General features: G+C 39.6%; 1 protein-coding gene across 4 annotated transcripts in view; it reads right to left on the reverse strand.

Moving 5' to 3' along the window:
* Positions 1-3,048: 3,048 nt before the first annotated feature.
* SYT1 (synaptotagmin 1) overlaps positions 3,049-26,787 on the reverse strand; it is a 335,078-nt gene continuing 311,339 nt past the window's right edge. For all 4 annotated transcript variants that reach the window (XM_071423367.1, XM_071423366.1, XM_071423364.1 and 1 more), the window contains 2 exons: positions 10,416-10,549; positions 3,049-6,162 (listed from right to left, as the gene is read on the reverse strand). In XM_071423367.1, coding sequence (XP_071279468.1) covers positions 5,956-6,162; positions 10,416-10,549 — 341 coding nt within the window. In that variant the 3' untranslated portion in view covers positions 3,049-5,955. The remainder of the gene's footprint in view (positions 6,163-10,415; positions 10,550-26,787) is intronic.

Here is a 26,787-nt window from a genome sequence, read left to right on the forward strand (position 1 = left end):
ATCTGTAGCTGCTTTTTTTGTAGTATAGCAGAACTCTGGATAGCTAGGATTTACTCACTAGCCCTACATTTCTTTTTGCTGTTCACTTGTATTGTCTCCATAAATGTCTTTGTTTCCCTCAAGACTGGATCTTTTTGGATTTACTTTTCAGAATTTCTTTCTGCCGAGGACTCTTCCTAATTCTTTTTTATACCATGTGTTTCAACTACAAAGACTTACCTGATTCAGCTGCTGCAGAAAACTTTTTACTCTACACCAGACCATGGGATGGCTCTTAATGGGATAGTATTTTCCAGTTTTCACACAGGTATTTTCCAAGGTTTAGTCTGATCTTTGAGACACTTGCATGAAGGGTATGATGTCTCAGTGGCAGCAGTTCCAGTCTGAAGCCAGGAAGCGTCCTGGCATCTGTTACAAGTGCTGCACTGGGACACAGAGCATGTTGTGTCCCTGTGTGAAGTATGTCTACACATAAACATATTCCAGATAACATATATGAAGGCTAAATATGCATATGAGGATTGTAATTTGAACATCTCTTGTGTACTCCCAGTTCATCAGAAGCTTTTATTACCTTCTTAGAGACTCTACTGAGAAGACAAATTGATTTTTCTGGAAGTAACGCTTGTACAAAAAAAGAGGTTCTGTCTTCATTTGTCTCAGTGGCTTGATTAGCTCTCTTACCTTCTCATTTGAGATCATCTTTAGAGACATTTTTGGTACTACTGTTCAAAAATTTCTCAAAAATATTTGGGTGATCAGTAACGTTTGAATTGAAATGCCTGTCTTGGTACTTGATTCTCAATATATGAAATTAGAGATGGCCTCATAATTTAGATTTGTTCCAGCTGAAAAAATTTTACACTACTGGTAAATTTTGCCAACTCATTCATCTGTTTTCTAGATCACTAATAAATGTTCATGTGCAACAATGAACCTCTTTAGCACCTCACCCTTAATCATACACTATATTGAAATTTGACCATTTAATCTTCATTTAATCCATGAAAAGGACTCTATGAGTCACTCTGATTACTTAATTTCCTTGATAGCATTCCATCAGAGTTTTTACCCATGAATCAGTGTCAGATCATGGTGTATGGCTGAAGAAGACAAATATAGCCTGAGCTCAATCTGGAAGTCTTCAATGACAGATCCATGTCATGGTTTTGGAACAAATTCTTGGTGCCAGTGGGCACTGTTGCTCCTTAGGAAAGCCATGAAACCTTCTAGGCAAAGGAACATGTTTGTAAAACATAATGGATAAAAGAACTTCCCCTGGGCTCAAGGGGAAAGCAAGCAAACTCAGGTCTGTGCAGGACTGTGGGATAATCTTGATTAGGAGAGCAGAGACTATTTTGCCACTTCTGTGCATTGATCTTTTGTTTATGAGGAAAACTGGTGTCAGCTCCATTTGGTGCTCTAACATCAGTGCATCATTGCCTACTGTGTGCTCTCTTTGTGGTAAGTAATAAGACAGTGTACAAAGATCTAAAATTAAATGTGAGCTGTCAAACTGATGAGATTGGTTCTGTCAGAAGATGAAACTCTTCATTTGGTAAGGTAGGTGTGGTTTTTTTTTTTGCTAAATGGCTGTTTAAAATCTCAGCATGTTATCACACAGTGCATGCACAGGAAAAAAAAGACTGTACTAGCTGTACCCTCTACCTTGACCCCAGAAGCATGGAAGAGCTATCTTCACTTCCCCAATTTATTTGGCCTCTTTATAAGCTCCATGAAGGACATCTGGATCATCCCCTTGTTTGTAGAACTTTCTTTTTTTATCTTGAATACAGCATAATCTTGACACACATCTCTTTGTATGGCTCATGTCAGTGACAAAGCTACACAGAGGTAGTGTTGTCTTTACCAGTTTGTCATGTGCTTTTGGAACTACTTTTTGATGCAATATTAAAAGTATTCTCTGTACTGAAGATAAAGATTTGATACATATAAGGTAAAGGTTATGAAGGCTGCTTAAAAATTTTGGTATTATGTAAAGAAAACTCCTTTTTCATACTTTCTTCAATGCCTGGATGAGCAACAGTGCTTGAATGGATACTGAAAATTTGGGCTGGATGTGTACTTGGTATGTTCATGTTCTGAAAAGCAGGTCACTATGCGTAAAACTGAACTGGCAGCCTGGAGTGGAAATGTTAAAGCCTAAATAAATAAAACGGGGCTGTTAGAGTAATCAAAAATAAACTGTTTTAATTTTTTGCTTTGCATAACTAACAGGCAATTAACTTTCATTGACTCATGATGTGAAAAGTGAAGGAGAGACAGATACTTTGCTTTGATAACAGTCTGACAGTTGGGAAGAATGTTTTTCTTGACAGTTGATTAGGGGTTAAATGAGCTGAATAAAATTGGTAATTTTTGCTGCTATCCTCGCTTAGTATAACAGCTATTATACGAAGCGTTTTTCCTTACATTAGTTGTAATGACTGACTTCAAGTGATTACTCTGTTGAAAGAACTGGTTTTGATTGACAGAGATGTCTTCTTGGTATTCTTTAGAGCTGCAAAAATGGCCGGTGCAGATTGAACCTGCAATACCTTCTCCCTGCTGCCCCTTTCCCCCATAGTTTAAGCACTTATTTAATGATCTTTAGTTGACAAGAGGTTTAATTTTATGGTCATCTTAGAAGTAGCACTTGCATGTAGGTTAAAATATACCATCTCTCTCTGAAAGAAAACTTCAACCACAGCTTTGGCACAATTGTCTGGAAGAATACTGATGTGCAGGCAACGACTTGGGAGTTTTTGTCATGGTCATGTTTTGATAGAGCATGATGGTTTTTGAGGCAAATAATCAGGCTCCTGGGTAAACAAGGTAATAGTGCTTCATCTGCAACAGAGGTGGAGAATTCATCTACTGTAGCGCTGCTGGCTGTGACTGTCTTACTGATGAAAGCAGCTTTTCACAGCCCCTCGAAACGTGCTGTGCTATTTCACTTGTGACACTTCAAAGTATGTGATTGTGTGAAAATCCTGGAGTGAATTGTCTTTTCAAAATTTTAGATCAAAAGAGAAATGCCAGAACATCAACAGGAAATAAAACATTTTTATTGAATATCTGTGTAATATGTATGTTATTTTAACGACAATTGGAAAACTCTACTGTGGGGAGTCACTACACAAAGTGAAACAAAATATAAACCACCTCATCAAAAATGAAGGTAAAATACGGCTAAAGTTGTCAGCTCGCGGGCCACGAGCGATATGGCAGGATAAAACACCCCAAACATTTCTACAAGATACAGAGAAAACCCACACAGAGAAACACTCAAGCAGGCAGTAAATATACACAAAGGCAACTAGGATCTTTCTACAGCATCAGATTCTAATACTTCACACAGCTTTGTCAGAAAGGTACATGTGGCTTCTTTGAGGATGAAAAATGTCATCTTGGTCACATGGCAGGTTCAGTCTCTGAGAATCATTGTACCTTACAAACCAGTTCTACGGTGACGTTCAGTCTGGCAGTGTAGGAAGAGAAAGCATTAAGAATACCTTAACACAGTAAGTCAGTCCTGGCACTTTGAACCTGCAGCTATCCTGAATGAGTAACTGAAAGCTGGAGACCATGAAGCTCTTAGGCTGGAAACTGTCTATTTCTTCTCTTTGGTGGGGTTTGGTCCTTAAGGATAAGATTTTTAAATATTCCAGCTTGATGCTTTGCATGTATGTGCCTGTTTCTATCAGAAAATGTCTCGCTTGTGTTTTTTCTATGTTTCATGTAAAAAAGAAAGAAAATGGACCTTGCTATTCTCACTTTTGGAGGTGGGGAGAGATGCAGGCTTTTATTCTCCTCCCAGTACTTTGCTGCCACTTTTACCCTCAAAGTACTGAGAAACAGGGATGCTTGGCCATCCCTGCACTGACCTCTGAGACTGTCACACCTTTCCCAGAAGCAGAGCCTTGAGAGAGGCTGTGGAATTCAGTTTGCAGTGCACAGTTCTCTGATTACATTCACTTTTGTTAGACACAGAAGACTGATAAGAACATTAATGGTTAACTCTCACGCCTCCCTCCAAAAGCAATAGCATTTCCACATTTCTAGGGTAATTTGCATTGCTGAAAATAATGAACTCTTCAAAAGCATTATAAATATATTCACAGCTTGGAAAGATAAGCAAGGGGCCTCCCAGGACGGTGCATGAGCTAGAGGTGATGCCCTGAATGCCTTGATGAGATGGTACAGCGGAGGTGCCATGCTGGGGAGCTGTGAGATGACTCTAGGGGAAAGCAGCAGGGGCGAGGGCGCTTGGAAACGTAGAGTATTGCACAGGGCTCGACAAAATGCTGCGTGGTCAACCCATTCTCTAGAGCATCCTTGTCCCCTGCATAGCTCTCCAGTTCTACATTGGTCCGTAACAACTGGAACTGCTTGTGCTATGCGTTCCTTCGGCAGTGCAGTAGAAGGGAATGGCAGTATTATTACAATATCACTACGGAATAAATTGGTTGCTATCCACTGAGAAAACTACATTTCTAAGCACACACGGCAGTCACAGTGATACACAGAGCAGTCTTTCAAGACTCTTATGGAATGACTAATAGCTTCATAATAGTGCCATTTACTACATAATAACATTTAAAACATTTAAAAACTCCTCCTGAAACGAGCATCTAGTATACAGAAGAGGTTGCTTCAGTTTTCTAGAACTTGTTCTTTGTTTTCACTTTTTTTTTAAAGGACAAATTAAAACTTAAGTATAAATAGTATATAAAAGGTCACTAGCTGTTCTCTTTTGGCTTACTTTGAAGTGCATTTAGAACTATGGCTAAATTTTGTCATCTTCTGATGGGATTACAATACTGTCTGTTTACCATGAAACTATTTTGTATAATAAACTCACACGGCTGTGTCTAAAAAATATTCTGCATTCCTTCTAATCTGAGTTAGTATCATAAAATATTTTGTTACAAAGTCTAATGTGCAAACTCATTATAATGTGAAATTGTGGATGGAATTCACAGTATGCAAATTTTGTATAAAGGTGATAATGGAGAGCTACTCTTGTTTTCATGGCAGCATTTTACTACTGCTGCATTTCCCTCTTCCCCCTCCCTGCACTTCTGCAGTGGTCTGTCTTGGTATGTTAGATGAAACTGTTGCCTCTTGTGGAACGGCTTCCTCAACTTTGAATCTAAAGCCATTTCAGTCTGTTATGTGTTTGCTTTGGAATATATACAAAAAAAGTATATCCTGGCTTCTGGCTACATCTCCATGAGGTCAGCCATGGAACTGCTCAGATCATGCTAAGTTGCCTGTGAAAGAAGTCTACCCAATTGGATTTGCCCCTCCAAGATTCACTGTGGACGTGAAGTGTGCTATTAGGATGGTCCAGTTGAAAGCTCAGATTTAAGTTGTCCTTTAAGATGTCAGTGTAACACTACTAGTGCCTTACAAGTTGGATTTTTTTTTTTCTGGAATGCAGACGATACAATAGTTACCCTATAATATAGTATCAGCTCTCCTATATCTCAGTCAATTTACATAATTTAAAATAGAACATCTTATTAAAAACATCTAGATATACACAGATTAGGAAACGCTTACAACATACAAATACACAAACTAGAAATAAATTCTCAGCATACTGATGTATATATACAACTGTGTGATACAATAAATAATTTCTGTCATGCTCTATCTACACATCATATTGCTTAAAAGAAGAGTAGATCTGGGGCGGGCAGTGGTGAAATGAAGCGCCTTTAAAAGGCTCTCTACATTTAAATTTGTGCAAATTAAAATGGGAATTTTAAAGTACAACTGATCTGTGTTGGGAACACATGGCTGGAAATGAAAGGACCCATATTACTGAGGTATTTACAGATACTGGCTAAAGAGCACTATGTGGGCAAATGCAGAAAGGCTTCTTCGTCTTTTTCTTTTTCTTCTTCATAATTTAATTTAATTTAATTTAATTTAACTTAATTTAATTTACTTCTTGACTGCCAGCATGGCATCTACCTCCTCCTCGGGCTGTAGGGTGTGCCACTGTGCGATGGGCCGCCGGGGGTTGGCCAGCATGTCCGACCAGTGCCGCAGCTCCGCGCCGGTGCTGTTGTAGCCCACAAAGACCTTCCCGATGGCATCGTTCTTGCCAATCTTGTCATAGTCCAAAACAGTCACAACAATTTGCACTTTCTGTAATGAGACACAGCAAGAGCAGTGAGCATGACAGTAAGGGGAAGGCTGGCAGGGATTAATGTGGGGACAGCCAGCCATGGAGAAGTCATGAAGGGGGAAGTGTGTGACAGCTGCAGTAGATTCCCCTACGAGGGGAAAATTCAAAATTTTGGTTTTGCTTGTTGTGAGCCTTCCAAATAAAATCAGGTTTACCACCTCCCTGTTAGCTTGAAACTTGCCCCCTTGCATTGAATAGATTAATATGGAAATTGAGGCTGATGATTGTTTTTCCTTTAACAGATTAACAACTTACAGGTGAGTTAATTCAAAAGTTGTGCAATTTTACACACCCTTATTTTTTAAGTAAATAAGTTAACAACTGAAGTTCAGAAATGGCTCTATATTTGCCATGCTGTACTCCATTCTGTTAGTTGCTTTTCTACTTCTTAGCAATTCTTACCCATCCATCCTGTAGGCTAGTCAGGTATTTCCAGAAAAATTCAGAAGGTAGTCCTTATGGTTACTATACACACACATACACACACACACACACACACACACACACACGTGTGTTCACTCTTTGCATATGTGTGTGCACTTGTGCACATGTACAAGCACGTGTGTGCACTGTGTATATTCTGTGTATTTACAGAGAAATCTAGGAAACAGGCTGGCTGCTCAAGGGAGCTGGAATGGATGTATAAACCCCTGGTGTCTCAGGGCTCTGACACTGGCACAGCCTACGACCGAGCTGATGCTGGAGTGCCACTTCTGTAGGAATGGTGACCTCTGGCAAACAGGGTTAAACAGGTCCCACATGCTCTGTGTGAGCCCATCTGTCACAGCTCATAGACAATTTTCCATCCATTTAGGCTGGGGAACACTGAGAGGTGTTTGAGCAAGGCATTTATGTTTGGAGTTGTGTGCAGATGCACACAATTCCTTTCTTTCAGGTCTTTAATAATTGTCAGAAGAGCATAAACAGCTATTCCTTCAGTGGAGTGGTGTTCTCCTGCAACAGCACTTGAGACTTTCACTCTTATTTTACAAAACTGTAAACACTTCTCCTTAGAGGGGTTTATTTTTAATGATGAGCATACAGTTCTTTTCCTGATTACAGTGTCAGCTTCCTGAATAGAAGGAAGAGTGCCCTGAAACATATTTCCAGAAAAATCCTCTATTCTCTAGAATTAGGATTTTAAATTTAAAGCTTTAAATATATCTACAATCTGGATCTTTTACTAGAATGATTAATTTCAGGGCTTGTAATAGGATTATCTTTTAGAAGTAGCAAGACCAGGGTCATGAGGTTTATTTTATAAAGTCCATTTCCTTACAGGATTGCAACAGCTCACTGAGCCAGAGAAAGAGATGATTCCAGCAGGCACTTAAGTATTTATATAGTTGCTGATGACAAAAGTATACATCAAACTCAAGATTTTCCCTCCCCAGAGCACTCCTGATAAAAGGTAATATTCTGAAGCAAGTATTTCTAGCTGCCAGAATTACATTTCAGTGTTGCTGTTTGCAATTCACTCACTTCTAATGGTACCTCCCCAAATGAACACTTATGTTTTAGATTCATGGTACATTCACAGATATAAAAAGTAAGCATGAGACTATTTTTTTTGCACTACAAAAAAAAGCTTGCCTGCTCTACCTAGAAGCTTGAGGCTAGTTATTACTGGTTTTTTTTTTTAATGTTAATCATAAGAAAAAAAATGAGCACTGCAAATGAAGGACCCTTTTCCTTGCTCTACAAAGATGTAAAGAACAGCCAGCTCAGATAATTAACTTGGAGATGATTCTCCCCTCATGATCTCTGCACTAAACCTACAGAGAACTGTGAGCATCCCTTTGCCTTTGTACCACATATTAAAGGAGCAGCTGCATGGCAAAACCCAAGAGGTGCTAGTAGAAAGAACTGCCTCTCCTAATAAACACTTGGATTAGCAGTTTCCACAGTGTGATTAAGCCCTTTGGACTGAGAGGGCCTGGAGACACCACTGCCTGCAGAGGCAGTCTGCTCTGCATGTGGCGAAACACGCGCCTGACCCGCCAGTAGCAGGAGGATTTGACTTCCCTGTGGTGTTCTCCCATTACCCTTGGAGACATCTCTTTCTTTCTCCTAAGAGCCAGAACCCATAGTCACTGTAAAATTGTTGGAAATGTTAATGTTTGTCGCCTTTAAAATTACATAGATGTATTGCTATTGAACTGCTTTCCCTCCATGTCCTCTCTTCATTCTCCAACAATCAAAAAACTTGTACAATATTATTTTTTAACAGTGAAAGTTTGCTTAATGGCTTTTATATGAATAGCACAGGTCACAGTGAATCCTACCATAGTAAGTCTAAATAACATTTTAGATGAGTTTTTCTAATGCTGAAATCACTTCAATATCCATCATGAAGTAGTCTAAATGTAGTCTTTTATAACTAACTCAAAATACGTTGGCAAATGACCAAAGTCCATAATTGCAGATTTAAAATTGGGGCTACATATTCAAGTAGATAGTTAAAAGATAATTCTAATAAACTTATTAAAAGAAAAAAAAAAGAAGACAAAAATTCAAGCCTCGAAACCACATTACTTTTAAAATAAACTACATGCACCTCAAAAAATGACTTTGAATTAGAAGGCAAAATGGTCAAGTACAAAAAATGTGCCCTACCATGCCAAAGTTTTGACAGGGTAAGTTGGAGGTAACCATTCCAGCTCTTCAATCCTATCTCTATTTGAAATCAAGATACTCACTGCCTAAACTGCCACTTGATTTGATTCACCTCTTTTTGCCTCTTTGATCCTTGTTGTGAAATCTTCCACAAGCACACAGACCAGCTTTCATTAAAATCAAGAGAAATTAGCACCGACTGGATTTCCCACTTTTTGATTCCGAGAATCCATGGACACCTGTACATGCAGTAGTACATGAAGAAGTTCAAAATGGACTAGTCATGCATCTAAGTCACTGTGCCCATGCTTCACTTTGTCTAGTCTTATTATTTTTGTTAATACCAAGTCAATAAAATACAAGATACTTGAAAGGTAGGCCTTGGCTCCTGGGCTTCTCTCCAGCCCAGTTGCTATCAAAATCCAGGAAACACAATGTGAAAACCCAAACCATGCTCTCATCTAATGAAGAGCGGGCTCCAAGTTTTGTCCAAGCAATTTAAACACATTAAAACTTTTAAACTACAAGTTTAAAAGCATGGAACCTAATTTATACCATAACCTCTCTTACAATCAACAGAAGTTTGTATTCCCAGATGCTTTAAATTACAGTCATTTAAACTGGGAGGCCCCTGACAGGACCCTTTCCCCACTCAGCTCCACCCAGAAAAGCTGTTTTATTGCCTAACATCTCCATAGTCCTGGGGCTCTGTGGCCAAGGTGGGAAGCCAGCATGCAGTTCTTTTCCCACATGCCTCCTGAGATGGGTAAAAAAACCCTTCTCTCTTGAGATAAAAGACAGTTAACATCAAAAAAAGTTAATTCTCTCTCATGAGAGATGGTTTGCCTCCCAGCAGCTCAAAGATAGGCAACTGAGTCCCTGAAAAAAATTACACAATGCTTTGTCCTGGTATTTCCCATTACTACTGTAGGTGACTCCCAATCTCACTGTGCTGACTTCTGAGACCCTTAATTTTAGGTACTGAGCTCTGGGAGTAGCATCTGGACAACTGCTGGAGCTCTCCTGAGGCACTAAGAGAACAGGTACTGCAGTGCTGGCCCCTGAGATTCTCAAATGCCTTTTTTCAAGGAATCACTGAAAGTTTTCAAAGTGTAGTGAATAATTCCTGAAAAAAGCTGTGTATGAATTAGGTGTTTTACTTTAAAGGGCTGCTGCAGTGCTTTCAAAAAACAGGGCAAATAAATGCATAAGGAGCACAAATTTATCTGATAATGCCAATGTATTACTTTAAATAATTTAAGGAAAAATGTTATATATGGCTTTTCTTTTATCCCTACACCTTTTTGCTGGCACATTCCTTCACTATCTCCCTGTGGATTTTTTTTCCCCCAAATCCATTTCTGTTAACAGAAAATGTCAGTTATCCATTTCTCACAGATGAATCAAAGCTTCCTAAGTACTTCACATTTTATCATTTCCCTCTTGAAGCAGTCACACTCATCTAATGTAGCACAGGGCTGGCACCTAGGTGCTAATGAAGGCATGCACATGTGATAATTAACAAGATTCCTGTTAAATATTTATGAGGGCTGAGAAATGGAATGCAGAGGAAAGACAAAACACTGTTTGACATTACCTGAATTTGCTCGAATGGTACTTCAAAGCTGAAAGACTCATTGTAGTAGGGATTCAGAGTGTTCTTTTTAATTGTAGTCTTTTTCTTCTTCAGCCTCTTACCATTCTGCATCAGATGGATCTTCACATAGGGATCTAAGTATTGAAGAGAAGAGGTAGAGCTAAGAAGGAGAGTTCAGTGTGTTTTCTACAAATTTTAATCCCATAGATGTAGGAGTAGATTAAAAAAAATAAAACCAAAAACAAACAGACAACATTCACAGCTCGTATTTAAACAAGTTTTTAATTTCTACTATAGAAAAACTCCTGTAGGACTGTGAAGTGCTCCTGATGGGAAAAGGTACAAACTACTTCTTGCCTTATCTCCTTAACATCATGAAGGTGGAGTAAATTCCACCTAACTTTGTTCCACAGCTTATTAACCATCCTGCAAGCATTTCTCACCAATGGTTTGAGGGGTGGCTTTCCCAAGACCAGTGAGTGCTGCAAAATGCACACAGCAGGTACAGAGCTGGCATGGCTGGATGCTCTACAGCCACCTGGCAACTGCTCCCATCACTCCTTGGGCAGGTGCTATGCCATGGTTTTCCTGTCCTCTGCCCTCCCTGCTGAGCTGTGACTGACAGGGTCCAGCACTGCCTGGCAGGAGAGGACTCTGTCCCTTCAATGCAGCCCCTGCCTCAGTGCTGCACACAGCCAGGGTCCATGGGGGCCACGGGGCTGGGATAAATTACAGACTGGCTTTGCCATTCTCTATGGAATTCCCACTGTCATTTCAAACAGCTTCTGGTGGCAAAGGAACAGAACTCATTTGGTACCTAATCAGGTGTTCCTTGTGCGAGCAAACCTTTCCTGCACATTACAGCACTGATGAGGTATCTCAGTGATGAAATTTCAATGGAAGCTTTGCCTGCTTAAAAGAATAGCACTGTGAGTCCTCAATCCATCACTAGAACCATGTGCCTATCTGGAGAGTGAGCTAACATTCTTCCCTGGAGCTGGTAATTACAAGTACCCTCACTGAGTTCAGCTATTTTTCTGTTTAGCCTTACCACAACACAACATTTGAAGAATCTCAAGCTCATATGTTTCAACAACCTGTATGGTAGCGTCACCAAAATTTGGGTAAGTACCTCTCTGGCTTTAGGCAGCTGAACTTTGATGTAGATCAAGGCAAGCTTCCCTTGAGTGAGCTGGTAGGAGGTATCTAAAATGCCTGCCAGACATGAGTCACCTGCAGCATAAATAAGGGAGCCTGAATGACGCAAACTATCAAAGGAGAGGGCTTCTCCTTCCCCTCCTGGGAAAAGGCTGGGGCTACAGAGTAAGGATAAATGAACACTGTGCTTAATATGAGCAGACCATGCTTTATGATTCTGCAATGAAATTAATTTTTGGAAGAGTAATTGCACTCTTCTACAGTCAAAATATGCCTTTCTCTGGAAGACCTGGGTGTTCAGGACAATTAAGCTACTTGGAGTCACTTGATCACAGTCTACAGTTCCTCTGAAGGAAACCTAATTTTGGTAGTAGATTCTTCAAGACAGCAGACAAGGGTATAAAAAGATCCAATGGCTGTGAGAAGGAATTAGGGAAATTCTAACTTAGGAATAGGCACATATTTTAGAAATAAGATGGAAACAGCTGGAGTAGCTTCTTCAGTGGTGAACTCTCTGTTACAGAGGGTTAAGACTCCTTCTCCCTCAAAAGACTCAAAGTTCAAACAGAAATTAAATCGGGGTAGGTTTATGCTTCAGGCAAGGTGGGATTGTGAGGGTTCCTTGTGGCTGCACAATTCATGAATCAAGGAGTATCATGTGAAGAGCAAAATGCTAGCAAAAAGCCAACAGAGGTCTATTTCTTTTTTAATACTGAGTTCAACATCACTGCACACAGGGTTTTGAAGATGGAAAGGAGGCGAATCTGGAATTCTTCAGCATTAGCTGGTACTTGAGAAAAACTCATCACTTTCCCTGATGCTCCATGCAGAATGCAAAACTGTGCTAACTTCAAAATGCTGGTTTAGGTATACCTAATACATATTAAGAAAGTTTAGTAGTCAATGAGTCAGTGGTAAAGTGTTAAGAAATGAGAATGAGGTAAGATGCTGTAAAAATATAATTTGAGTCACTAGACTGGAAGGCTAAACAGTACAGTAGTATATTATTATTAAGGGTATTGGAATGGAATAATTTATTAAAATAAATGCAAGTGATAAAAGCCAATTATTTGCTGATCTGTGCCTTTGCACAGACAATATACACAGGTTTGATGATTATTCATATGTCCTTAAGGAATTGTACAGTAAGATTTATAAAGGGATGCAGTAATATTCCTATATTGATAACAAAATCCATGTTTTGGAGAAGAATATTTTAAAACTAGAAATCAATGTATCTGAATGCTTCTACATCTGTGAGTACATTAATTTAAATTTTTTGCTTCTACTGACTTTCTATAATTTCTATCTTCATGCTTGCATTAGAACAAAACCTACCCTAGACAACTCACAGCCATGGGACAAGACCCACAAGACACATTCCTGTGGTTTCTTTTTCATGTCCTGATCAGTTTCTTCTGTTTGTCAGTCTGGGGAGTTGAGTCAGACTCAAATGCCAGTTGTTTAGAGGAAAGACCCAGTGGTGCCCCTGTAGCACAGAACTGAGTGGCAGAGGTACCAAATGGAGCACAGAATGGGGCATGACACAGTAAAATAATCCAATTTTCTTTCATCTGAGGGCAGAATTGTCATGCTAATCCAAACAGAACTTAACTGAAACCATGTTCTTTCTTTTCTTGTTTCACAGTAAAGTATTATATAAGTTTAGCCATCACAAACATTTAAAATCAGAACAGGGTGTCCAGCTCATGTAAGTGGGCCATTAGAGATTTTGGCTGAGTTTATCCTCATTGGATGGTATATCCACTTCCTTGTTTTTGAAGTATCCTGATCCTAACTAATTCTCCCCTCTCCTCATCCTTCTGTGTCCCATACATGAGCCCCTCCAGCACTGCCCTATCTTCAGTTACATTCTCCTGTGTTCCACAGCATTAACTCCCTCAATTCCCCAGTAATCTATCTGCTTGCACTCTGCACAAAATCCTGATACCTAAGCACAGACTTCTTGTGACTTCATGAATAAATCTCTGAAAGAGACAAATTCTCTTCCACTAAGTAACAGAAGCTGAACTGCTTGGAATTAATTAGTGGAAGAAGGGATGATAATCAAGAGAAAGCAGAACCTCTGGGAAGTGCCAGTCTCCAGTGATTTTTGTGAGATAAGGTTTAGAGCTAATGGAAATGTCTTTCCTCTCTACTTGCAACATAACCTCAGTGCTGGCCCCATTAGTCATTCTGAGTAATATTTTAACATGTAAGTAGTCTCGCTGAAGAGCTGAGACTAGTAAGGATGACAGAACTGATATTACAGCCCTGCAATGACAAATTGCCTGTTAAATGCCTAGCCTGGTCATAAAGGGCAATGCCAATGAAAATAAGTATTTCTCTTTATGTTCTGTTTGATAGTTATCTCATTCCAGAGTAAATATCTATCTTTAGTTAAATAGATTGCACCCCAGAATATTAATTTATCTCCATGGGCAAACATCACTGTATTTTTAGCCAGTTTGATTCCTTTCAAGTAAACAAGGATATAGAATCACATTACATACCCAGGTATCTCTGGATGCATCACACTCATCTATCTGGAAAAAAAGATGTTGCACCCAGATGTCCCTCTGCTGAAGGAGACAGAATAGCTTTGTGTACCTTGCTTAATAATCCACTTTAACCAGTGTATGGAACTAATTAAAATTGTGCTATTTATTCCTTCATTAACAGTCTACCCAGAATGCTAAAAAGATGTAGAGTTCACAAGTAATTGTGTGTTGTGCATCTCACAGTAATGTCTCAATGGAGGCTAGTTGAACTGCTTTTAAAGCATGGAGAGGACCAGCTGACACATTTTGTTTTCCTGAAATTTGCAATATGATGCCAATACCTTATTTAATAAGGAATCAACATGGTATGTGGATTGTCCCATACCAAGATTTCTACAGTAATCTCGACCACGAGGCATAGATATATAGATATTTATATATACACACACACACACACACACACACACACACACACAACTGGACCTCTCTTAAAACAATGACTAGTTACAACATGTTGTAGACAAGATGCACTTAGTTGGTTAAGAGATTTTACAAAAGAAAACCTTAAAAGAAAAAAGTACTACAACTCAAAAGAAGAGAATTGTGGCAGAAGACAGTATGTCAGAAAAAGGCAGAACTTGAGAACGAGTGTTTTCAGGATGAAAAATGTTAGAGAGGTAAGTAGCTAATGAAAAATCATTTTCCATATAGGTAGGAGAGAATTAGCATGCAAATTTCCATTTCTTTGGATCTTCAGAAAAAAGCATCAATAACATAGCTTGGAATGGTTTTACTACAGTGGCTTATTCTGAATGCAAACAGAAGGACAGTGCCCATCTTTTTTTTTTTTTAATAACATGGAGGCTTCTGCAATCTAATCATAATATGAAAAGTAAAGCATCTAGAAATTGATAAATTTGAAAAATGCCACAGAGATAACACTGAAATTGATTGTGTGTGCAGTTACAGTCCCAAGGCTGTGGGCAGGGGGAGCTTAATGGTTTAAAGAAAAAAAATCCCATCCAGGTCTGTGCAGAGAGACCAGAGAAAACCCTATACAAGCTTTGAGAAAGCCTAACATGATTAACAGGAAAAAACATGAGCCAGAACAAACTAGTCATAGATACACCTGAATACTTTCATATGACAAAACACTGTAATAAAATGTTCTCAACTAAAATGTAGAAATGGTGAAGAACTACGGTGCCAGAACTGCCTCCAGCTGTATTTTTGTCTTCAAAATGTTCAGGATAACTGGGTGCTCATTAGCACGTGTTTTTTCCCATCAGAAGAAAATTTATGCACAATCCATGCCAAAGCTCAACATCACTGACATTTAGAGCAAAAGTGTCAGCAGAGAGTGGAGTTTCCATTCCAGGAAGCAGAATGAATTAATGAAGAGCTTGGAAATTGATTCAAGAAGTAAAGAAAATGAGGTTTGGAAATGCAGCTTTGCAAATAGCTGTGCAAATGCAGTTAGGACAGAGGTGACATGCAGGGTGCATTGTTAGTGCCAAGCTAAAGAGCCACTCTCATCCTGCAACACAGCAGCTCGGTGGAAAGCAAGGGAAGACCAAGCCAGGGGCTTGGACCAGAGCTGGAGCAGGGTCAATAGTGCACCCTTATCCTGTTCCCCTTCTGTGCAGACAAGCTTCAGGTGAAGTTCTCTGGGCAGGCAGTGGGGAGAACAGCCATTTAATACAGCAAACAACCTTATTTTCTCTAGAGACTGTGTCTGGGATGGAGGCTGGCAGCACCTGCAGCACCTGTGTGCCTCTGGAGAGAAACAGCAGCACGGGCCAGAGCTGGGCTATGGAAAGCAGCAGGGCTCTAAGAGCAAAGCAAAACAGGAAGAACTTTGCTGGCAGTTCCCACAGATTTGCTGATTTTTCCCAAGAACCATGGGACATGCTCCCTCTGGAGCATGTGGGCATATAAACCCTTCCTCCCAAGGGACAGGAACAATTCACACAATGCCCGTGGCATCCAGGCCATGCATAATTTCCCCTGACTTCTCCTCTTCTGTTCATTCTTGTTTGGATGAGAGTGGATAAAAAAAAATCTCTGAAATAATGAGTTTAGAGTGATACTGGATTTTCTCAGCTAGTATTTTTTCATATTAATGGAAAGCTTTGAATGGGAAGGAAAGCCAGAGGGGAAAAAACAATAAATGGTACAATGACTATGAAGAAGCCCAAATACCTTCTAGACTGCATGAAAATTATAGTTTCTATTCACTGACACAAGCTGTTGGGCCTTCTACTTTCCTCCACAAACAAACAAATTAAAGTTAGGACATTATTTTTAAGGAGCAGTTGGTGTCCTAAGAGAAATATTGGAAAACACTCTCACATTGGAAACAGTTCTCTTGGCATAAACTATATGGTTTGTAAGGTTTCTAAGGTTTTTTAAATCAGATTTCCTTAAAAATAGGACTTTTAAAAAAAGTTGATTTGCTACATAGTGTCCACTCTTCAGCTAATGCTGATATTTTGTTACTCTCATCACAGTTTCCATAAGCCTACCAGGCTGCATATTACTTCATGTTATGGGCCAAGTCTTTATCAGTAACCAGGACTTGAGAGGTGAGTAGCAAAAGGTTATTTGCTGTGGTTCCTGTGCAGTGTCTATGCCAGTCCTGATGCCAGCAAAACACATTTTAAAATCCCTTTTCCTAAGGGGGCTGAGGATTGAGTGGTGGAGACTGTCCCAGCACCAGCCAGTAGGGTACTGGCCATGGATGGGGCTGAGAAGCTGCCTGCAGTCCAGAGGGGCTGTAAGAATGGCCATGAGAGCTGTGCACAGTTTAACCCTAAAAAGCTCCTCTCACACTTGCCACTGTCTGTCTGTGCCATGGAGAGGTGCTCCAGACCCAGGGCACACACACAAAGCACATGCCCATCAGGCTCCTTTGGGCTCATATGTTCCAGTGGAACAGCTTATATGACTTTGAGTTATGTATTTCCACCAGCATCTTTAAAAAAAGATGCTGTAAGACTGGGTAATTTGTAAATGAAAACATTTTAAAAGTTCATATTCAACAATATTAGATAGATTCTCATAGGAATAATGGAGTCCAGCAATCCATTTATAGTGGGGAAGAAGAGGTTGATATTTATAAAAGTAACAATAGCTGCCTAGAATGAAGAGAATTAAATAGTGTAGCAAAGCAGTCTCAAAATAACAACTCTTCACTGGTGTGCAGTTGCATGAACATCAAGTTGCAACTGAAATGCTGAGTTCAGAGAACCAGGGAGCTTTGGGAAGAAGGAGGTGCTGTAAAACTGTTAGCCAGCCAATGATTCCCTCACCCAAGAATCCCAAACTGAGGTTGCTGAACATGTAGAGCTGACAGCGGAATGAGAAACGTTCACAGTGGCCTAAGGGCTATTCAGCCAGCCCTTGAGTGTGCAATTCCACCCCCAGTGCTTCCAACTGGAACATAACAACAAATGTTACAGTGCCAGATGGGGAAAGTAGCTGAAAATGGGAGGGAAAAAAAAAAAAGAAGAAGAAAAAAAAGAAAAGCCAAAAGTCTTATTTAAAATCAGCACAAATTAGTGCTTATGAGTTTATGATTAAGTTTACTGCCAGAGCAAGGACAGCTGATCTGTCTGTTGTATCCAAGGGGTTCATTTCAGCACAGTTACACACAGGCAAAACAAACAGTTTCACAAAGCACAACAAATGTGGGTTGAACCAACAGGAAAATGCACCTTGAGTTTTGGCTGTGGGTAAACACAGAATACTCTTGTGGAAAAGCAACGCTACTCAACCAAGCACCTTGTAAATGTGATTACATGGAAACTACATGCATCAAAGCAGTAAACCTTGTTCCCTTGTTCTTGCACCAAAAGGGGAGGAACTGACTGCTCATGAAGCTCGAATGTAGCAAGGAGGGGGAGAGACAGCATGGCATTGTAGAATTTTAACATAGTGGAGAAGGGCACCTGCAATGCTAGATAACAAATAAAGAAATAAATATGCATATTGCAATACCATGCTTGTATACAAGTAGGAAGAATACAACAGCAGCTAAGATGAAGTAGGTATTTATATCAAATAGTGGGAATGTATTAATTTGAGCTGCTGATACAGGCAGACTCTCCAGGACAGGAATCCAGACTGGAACCAATACCTCAGGCAGCAAATTCCAGCAGACTGCTGAGTTAGAATTTAGGTAATGCCTTTTGATGATGTAGAGAAAAAAAATAAATTAAATTGATGGCAGTGAAAATACCAGATGATAATACATAGAGGCTTAGAGAGATTGGAAAGACTGTCCTCAAGTGAACTGGGGAGGAGGGAAGGGGGAATACACATGGACAGGCAGAAGAGTGAAGAGAGAGTCAGCACAGATTACAGAACACCCCAAACAACCCAAGTTAAGAAGCAGTTCTGGTGGGATGTCTTAGCTGAAAACAGCAGGAGCTTGGGTACAAAATGATGTTCTGCACAGGACTGTCAGTGAGTGCCTTGAAGCCCTTGAGAGCTGGGCTGCTTTGGGGGCAGAGCTGCCCTGGCTCACTGAGGCACACACTGCTGAGTGGAGGCCTGTTTTCATTATTTCCCTGCTCCCAGAACCCCACCCATCACAAAGACCCCAAGCCCCAAATCCTACAGCTGTGAGGCAAAATAACCTCAGACTTCACTGAGAACAGATAGGCATTCCAGTATTACTGGGTAATAAAGAAAACCACATCTGAGTGAGTGTCAGTATTCACTCCAAGGAATTCCTCAACCCTGAAACACAGAGAAAGTCTGTTAAAAGCAAAAGTTGGTCTACATAGCACATTAGCAATTTACTGTAGCAAGAATATACATTTGTAGTCCAAACTCTCCATGTTAACATTGCCACAGAAAGGTTTTATAGCTTGACTGAATGTCAGCATGGCACTACTGTGTTGTGATTGTCTTTACATGGAAAAAAGTGAATACACCCTGCTAAGGGGTAATCTGTACTCTTCCACAGAGGGTTAGAAGCAAGGCACTCAAAACCAGGCAAAGTCAGTTATAAAAGCTATCTCAGGTCAAAACCACTAACTATCACATTGCTTAACCATGAACATTTTCTTCAAATGCAGCAAATCCAGTTATGTCCCTGTATTCCATCCATACCCTCACAGGCCAAAATGACTTTAGGTGAGCTGGGAGGAGAAGGAGAGGATAGAAAAAATAGAAAAGAAAAGCAGCAGGGAGTTTTATCTACCTATGATTGAAAGGGTAGGAAACACCCAATTACCTTAGCTCATACAAATGAGTCACCAGAAAAATGCAAGCCATTATACCACAAAATAATTCTGATGCTTTTAATAAAAATCTAGCCCTGCCACTTTGTAAACAGCTTCTCTCATCCGGGTAAGCTTTCAGTCACAGACAATGTGAAGGAGACGTCTTTTTTTTCATTCTGATGATTAAACTAGAAATAGCACAGAACTAATACTGCAGGAATGCTGCAGTAAAGAAGGCATAGAAAAAATAGTGTTACAGCATCAGTGTCTACTGGTAAAGCAGCCTGATCTGAACTCTTCACAGCTGAGAAACCAACCCTAGTTATGCTTTATCAAGATTGATATTTATTTTAAGAGCATATAAAGACTTTCAAACTACATTTCATTTATCAGTGGCTATATGCATAAAAGGATTTCATCAGCATCCCAGTCCTGAGTCTCAACTTGAAATAATACTCAGCACTTTTTCTACCTGCAAAGTTTATATAAATCCTAGTTCTGATTTTGTTTTCATTATTTTGCTGTTGGATTTGAGCTTCAAGGAAAAAACCATAAATGGAAGGAAGAAGGTACATGAAGGCAGTCTTGCTTTTAGCCTACAAACTACAAAATGTCCATTCAGAATTATTTGGAGAAAACAGTCAACAGCTCTCTTTCCCCTCCTATTCCTGCCTCCCAACACATCCAGTGTCTGTTAAGTGGGATTTTGGGAATTCATACAGGCTATTTGTGCCACCTAATTTTAGCGTGACTTGAAAGGGATCGAACTCTTTACTGCCTCAACACACAGACCACCCATCCCATATATGAGACCTAAGGGAACACACAATACAGCTAGTTTTTTGAACCTCTTTTAATACAGAGGCCACAAGAAACCTTTCCCTATTCCCTGCTCAGAGCCATGGCTAAGGACAAGCTTAGCTGATGGGCTTCCTGGCAGTGAGAAGACTCCTAGAACACTGCAAGGCAAGAAATGCATCTGCTCAGGGAGTTCTGGATTATGTTTCCCAATATTGTTGGGAAAACCTGTTTTGTTTTGGATTAAACTTAACCAGAGTAAGATAAAAGAGATCAAAAGCAGATTTTATTGGGATGGGCATTATGTTCGTCTTAATCCCATCATGAGAAGTTACAAGATAAGCTAAATTTATCAGCAATTTCTACTGAGTTCAGCTAAATTACATCTGTTTTTCAAACTTGACAGCTCAGTGAAAACCTATTTTTTAGAATCCCCAAACCCCCCAGGTTTTAGAAGCCTGAAGGTAAGATTTTTAACTTGAGTACTTGCAGAGGAAAGCCTGGGAGGTTGCACGCCTGCTCACATTCCCGTCGATTACACATAATGAGAAGCAGTGACCTGAAACTTAAGGCAAATTTTTACTTAGACAAGAGTAACATTGAGATTATGTTTACTGAAGAGTCATGGAAGTGCTGAAGTCCTTGGGAGAACAAAGGACTTTGTTTACTTTTGTTTACTTTGTTTTTTAACTCCTGACAAGTTACAAGAAAGAACAAAATGAGGAGTTATTTAAGAGCTAAGATACAAGGAAAAGGACAAGCATTCAAGGCCAGCACCATCTGCATTAGGAACACTCTGCTGATGAGAACATTAGAACTGCTGTAAGACAAGAGGATGGAAAACTTGAAAAATGGTGCCATTAGGTGAAAGGTGGAAGCATTTATAATACGACCCAAAAGCTCGTGTCCCAAATTCTTCTTCAAATTGGCCCTGTCAGTTAATGGCACAAATGAATATTGGACTAACATGTTCACCACTGACTCTACACCACTCCAGTTTACAAGTCAGTCAAATGTGACACAACCCTTCAGAAATCCAAGGGTACATGATAGTTTCCAGCTCAGATACCTGCTACAAATTTCTACAGCAGATAGCCAATTTGGTACAGAAGTGATGGAGTGTGCTTGGCTGACAAACCAGACTGAATCTGGGCAGCTCAGCACATTTCTGCCTGCTACTCCATTGAACAAGATCTTGATGCAGCCTAGTCAGTGGATCATGATCTGTAACAAAATCAAATAACCCAGGAATCCAAAAAGCATATATGAATTTCTGAAACCCTTTGGATCTTCAGAATTGAAAAGAGGAGTATTTGAAAAGACAAGCCTGAGTCTTTGTGGTTACCACATGAGGAGGAGGATGCTAGAGGAGGGCAACTACTGTTTTTATTTGTAATCAATAAATAGAAATCATAGTAAAGGAAAAGGGGATGGCACTGCTTCCAAGCCAAGGTAGTACTCATCATGTAAAACAGAGAATAGAAATTAGTTCAGTAAAACCAAGCTCACAAAACAGTACTCTTTTCAAGCTGCACTCACCAAAGTTAGAAAAGATTTTTAGAAGTATCAAGCATTTGTAGACAGGTCTGTTTTCAAAGGCACCTAGCTCCTGTTAAAAATCACTGGTATGAAGATGAAGCAATCAATTCCCCTGGAATCCCAGGCTTCAGCTTTCCTCTGGAAACTCCTATTGAACACTTCTCTGCATTAGTCAGTATCTAGGTGACAATAGGTTGGTTTTTTGTTTTTTTTTTGCTTCTGAACAAAGACAGTCAAGACATTCACTCAGCAGCAGTAAGAAATAATTTAAATTCTTTCTGTTTACTGTACATGCCACAAATGGCAGTCAGCAAGCAGTGATATTAAAATTGTGGGTTTCAGATAGACAAAACATTCTCCTTTAAAAATGAAGATCACAAACACTGAAAAGAATGTATTTAGGAGAACTGAGATTTTAAGTTAAAAAAAGCCCCATTTAGTGAACAAGAAACCTGCTTTTCTGATACTTTTAGGAGAGAAAGGGGGAGAGAGAGGGAGTGCCTCCGGTTAGCTTGCCATTAGCACAAAGGAAAACAATTGCAGGGCTTAGTGAGGATTTAGCTTTAACAAATAGTTATCACAAAGTCATGTCACTGCACACTATTGTTCTGTATTTGGAATGAAATTAATTTCCAACTCCACATTAACCTTTTAGAGACCCTTCTTGGTAGAGGAATTTAATCCTTTGGATTTTGGTATGTCACCAACAAAGGCCATTTCTAAATTTGGTGTGTTTGATAAGACTATTACCTGAAGAACTTTTATTAAAGGGGGGAAAAAAACCAGTTTATTAACAGTGGGTATTTCAACCACTGAAAAGTTGAGTGTTGAATTAAATAGGCAAGAAAAATGAAATAAAATACAGGAAATCCTAAGTTTTTTTCGATTCTCATAAGATATTATTCTTTTGTCCTATAATTAATCCACTGATCCTGTGACTGTATGCTCTCAAGCCATACACTAACATAAAAAACTTTATTGTGATGAAGTAGATCTTTTCTAAACTTTGTGAAAAACAAGCATTCAGCTGGCTAATGGGAAACAATCTGTAGCCTTACCATGAAGTAAGGGAAAAACGGTGATTTAGACAGTAGTAAAAGCAGGAATTTCAGCACATGTAGGGGAGCCTATTTTCTGGTCCTTATTAGTATTAATGCAACAACTGTCTTTGTTGGGCTCTGCAGGACTCTCTCCCTGCTGCATTCCAGGAGCTGAGAGGAGCCCTCTGGAAGTCAGACAAAATCTGCTGTCGCTACCATATTAGGAATCAAACCGAGCAGCAAAAGCCTCCGGCTGAGCGGAGATAAATCAGCAGGGAACGCGTTTGCCTCCCAGCCAAATGAGGAAAGCCAAGTGATTGAGGAAACAAAGTAAATAATAATTAAAAAACAAATCCTTAGCAGTAGGAGTGACTGATTCCTTTTTACTTTTATCATGCTTCTTACTGCAGTATAGGTCCAAACCAGATTTGCAGATATGAGGACACCCTGTTCCCTACATTTCTTTATTGCTGCAGAGTGAAATAATCCCAAGACACATATCAGTGATCAGCTTCAAATGTTTTTAACTCATTCTTTTTGGCTGGAAAGAACAGCATTAGACCGCAGTGGAGTTTAAATTGCTCTTGACATAGATTTTGGTTTACAGCCAATCTGATCCTTCCACCAAGATTTCCCCTAATCACAGACACAGTCACTCTTCCACTTGTGATCAGCCTTGTTGTAGTCCATAGAAAATCTCACCTGAAATACAATGTTTGCTAATGATTCAGCTCTTTCTAGAGGCAGAACAGAGGACTTGCTATCACACTTTGTATATGTGCATGGATCTATTCTGAGCATTCCTTATTAGAGAGAGTCTATAAGGTAACTAATCTATTATGGCATTGGAAAAGGGATGCAACTCCATACAGGTGTGATTGAAATCTACAGATTTTGTACCTGCCGTGTGTGAATGAGGGCCAGATCTGCAATGCATGCCAGTTCATAGCCTGTAAAAGGTGGGAAAGTCTTACTTTGCATGGCATGGAGTCCAAACTCTGTCCTATGAAAAACTGTCTTATGAAAAGATCTCTGTCTCTACTGTCTGCATTGCAGATGCTGTGAGATGGTGGATGCTCACGAGATGCAGGCACAGCAGATGCCATCCCAAAAAAGAGGAAGGACTGCTGTGCCAGTACCCACGTGCCAGCCCCACATAAACGCTGATGTGCCATATCCCCTCCTGCTCCCCAGCAGCCCAAAGCACACCCATCCCACTTCCTCTCACACTGCACAAGTACACACCCCACTGCAGGTGAGGAGGCTTAACGAAATCATGGTATGGGTAAGTTTGGGTTTCTATTTTGAAATCCAGGGAAGATTTGTTCTTAGTGCATTATTTCACAGAAAGAAAACAGTCTGAAGAGCAAGAAAATGTAACAAGATGGATACATTGTCAAGCCATTGTTAACTGGTGTTAAGCAACACCATACATTTCAGCCTTGGTAACCTTGCACGTCACTTGTGATTGTTGTCCTTGGTTGCAATGGGCAGGAAACTGTGACATACACACATTTTTCTAATCATCAGCCACTAGGCTCCCATGGCAACCCTTCTCTCACCCAACCAAAATAAATGGGGTGGTCTCCCCACAGATCCTAATGCAAAGCGCTGTACAAATAGTGGCAGAAATAATATTTTGCCCATGGAAATATTACCACCTCTTTTGAGAGGAAAAGTTGGTTTCTGAAAGGTGGTAGGCTAACAATAAAAAAAGAAGATTGCATGTATTGTCTTGCATTTGTTTAGGGGAAGAAAATTGGTAGGATTCTGTCAACCAGCAGGTTGTCTCTGTAAAAATAAAAATAAGCAGTGGCTGAGGGAATGCAGAAATAAAATGGTACCCATGGCTTTCTACAGCTTTTGAGACAAGAATAAAGCTGCAGCTTCCTCATTATATAGTGCTCACCCTCTAGCATATTGATTTCATTGTTATATTTTCTCCTTTCTTGATAAGACACTGTGGTTGAATGCTGTTGTCAGCTCCTAGTGTGTTGTTTCTCTAAAAGCCTGTCTTAACTGTTCAAATATCCACTAACTATATCAACAAATAAATTAGCAAATAAAAACTGCATATAACACAGCTGAAGATGCACCAAGATACTTCTATTCACCCTCAAAATCAAAGAAGGTAAAGCTGAAGCTCATAGGTCATGTCATGAGCCAGTGGTATAAGACCATAAATATTCATAAGACGTCACACCAGTAAGCCTTTATCACCAGTGGGAGCCTGGAACCTGGACTCTGGGGCCTGGGAGAGCCCTCTGGCTGAAGCTAAATTCAGACTGATTCACTAAAAGGCAATGTGGTGGCACCCAGAGGATGGAATTGGATAATTCAGCCTACAATCACCTTGCTGCTAATTTGAGCTCCCTTTTTTTTTTTTTTCTTTTTTTTTTTTTTTAATTTAGTCAAGGAGTCAACAAAGAGGTTACACCACATTTTCTCAGTTATGTTTGTGTCTGATAAGAAATGCTAGTCTGCTGGACGGGATTTTAAGGGGAATAGGGAATGCTGAGGTTTAAAGCCCTGTTTGCTTCCATTTCAAGTTATGGTTTAAAATTGGCATCTGTGCTACCGATTGAAAGGAGACAAGCAGGGTGGAGTATTTAACTGAGACCACACTTTGAATGAAGTTCACAAAATTTTCCTTTGCAAGACAGTTACCATGTATTTTGCCATAGATAGTGCTCATCTGTAGAGAAGTATTGTTCAACCAAGGAGCGCCTAAGGAGTAACACATTTACAGCAAAAGTTGCAGGTTGCACAGAAAAACAGTGAAAAGGTGTGAAAAATTGAGCTTTCATGCTGCTAAAAATTTCTGTCAATCAGCTTTTCCTCAAACCAGATAGAAGATAAACTCTGAGTCTTACTGTCACACATTTGGTATCTCAATTAGGTTTTCACAAAAGAATGGTTTAGCGTGCCTTTCAAGCTCTAAAGCGACCTCTCTCATATAAATTTGCCTACAACATGTTATGCAGTGCTCTGCAGCATTTCAGATTTATTCTTCCTAGCATCCATGTCATTCTAACCATAGCAAATTCCAGGCAGGGCTCTAAGCAAAACCCACAGAAGCTTTTCAAAGGCTCTTTATTTTCCTGCTTCTCCTTGAATTATCAGCACTTTTTTTCATAAACTTTTGAACTTGCCATAAACATGTCTCAGTATGTTAAAGTACTGTCCTTCACCCAACCCCTGACTGTGAAAATACAGTAGATTAGAAAAAGAATTGACATGTACTTAAAAAAACCCCAAAAGCCCTATACTCCAGCTTCATATGTTTTACTTTTTGTAAGTAAAGAGGTGACTTTGCCAACCATTTCTAAAGGATTAAAAAGCCTGCTGTGTCATCTCATATATCTTCGTTCAGTTTCTAATGCAGCCAGAGAACACAAAGGCTGAGAGAAAACCTTTTATCATTTGCTGTTATCGACTAGGCCAGAATACAGTATTAGGAACCTTAGAAACTTTTAGCTAAAACTTCCTTGCTTTGAAGAATGACTGATCTCCTGAGTGAAGGAAAGCAGTCTATCCACAAAAAAGGTTGTTATTATTATCCAGAAACCTAACACATTTTAGGGAAAAATTTTTGGGGGCACTTTGAATGACGACCTATTTTCTACAGCATTGCCACAACAGTCCAAACTTTTTGGATGTTTTAATCACCTTACACACCAGCTTTGGAAGAGTTTTAGCTGCCTTCAATAATTGGTCTTTTAGATAAAAGGTCTTCAGTAAGGTCTTCTATTTAAAAAAAAGAGTTTATTTATCAGAAGGCAAAGGAAATTTAAAGGAATTGTTACTTCAGTGAGAGTGGAAGTTAGTGTTTTGTCCTCAGGCTCTTCATCTAAGATGCAGCTGATCTTAATGTTATGGATTTCTAGCAAAATGCAGGCAGAATCCCTTTCTCCTTACAGCCTCTTGCTCATGTATCATGGCATAAGCAAACTGTAAAGTCAGAGGTAAAGGCTGATATTAAATGCCAGAGTACTGCCCCAAAGTAGGTGCTAAGATCTCCGCATAGCAATCAGATAAAATGCTATACAAAACTTATATATATATATATATATATATATATATATATATATATATATAAACTATT

Source organism: Agelaius tricolor, unplaced genomic scaffold, assembly GCF_023055355.1.
Source record: "Agelaius tricolor isolate 1412-34295 unplaced genomic scaffold, bAgeTri1.0.p SCAF_3, whole genome shotgun sequence".
NCBI lineage: Eukaryota > Metazoa > Chordata > Aves > Passeriformes > Icteridae > Agelaius > Agelaius tricolor.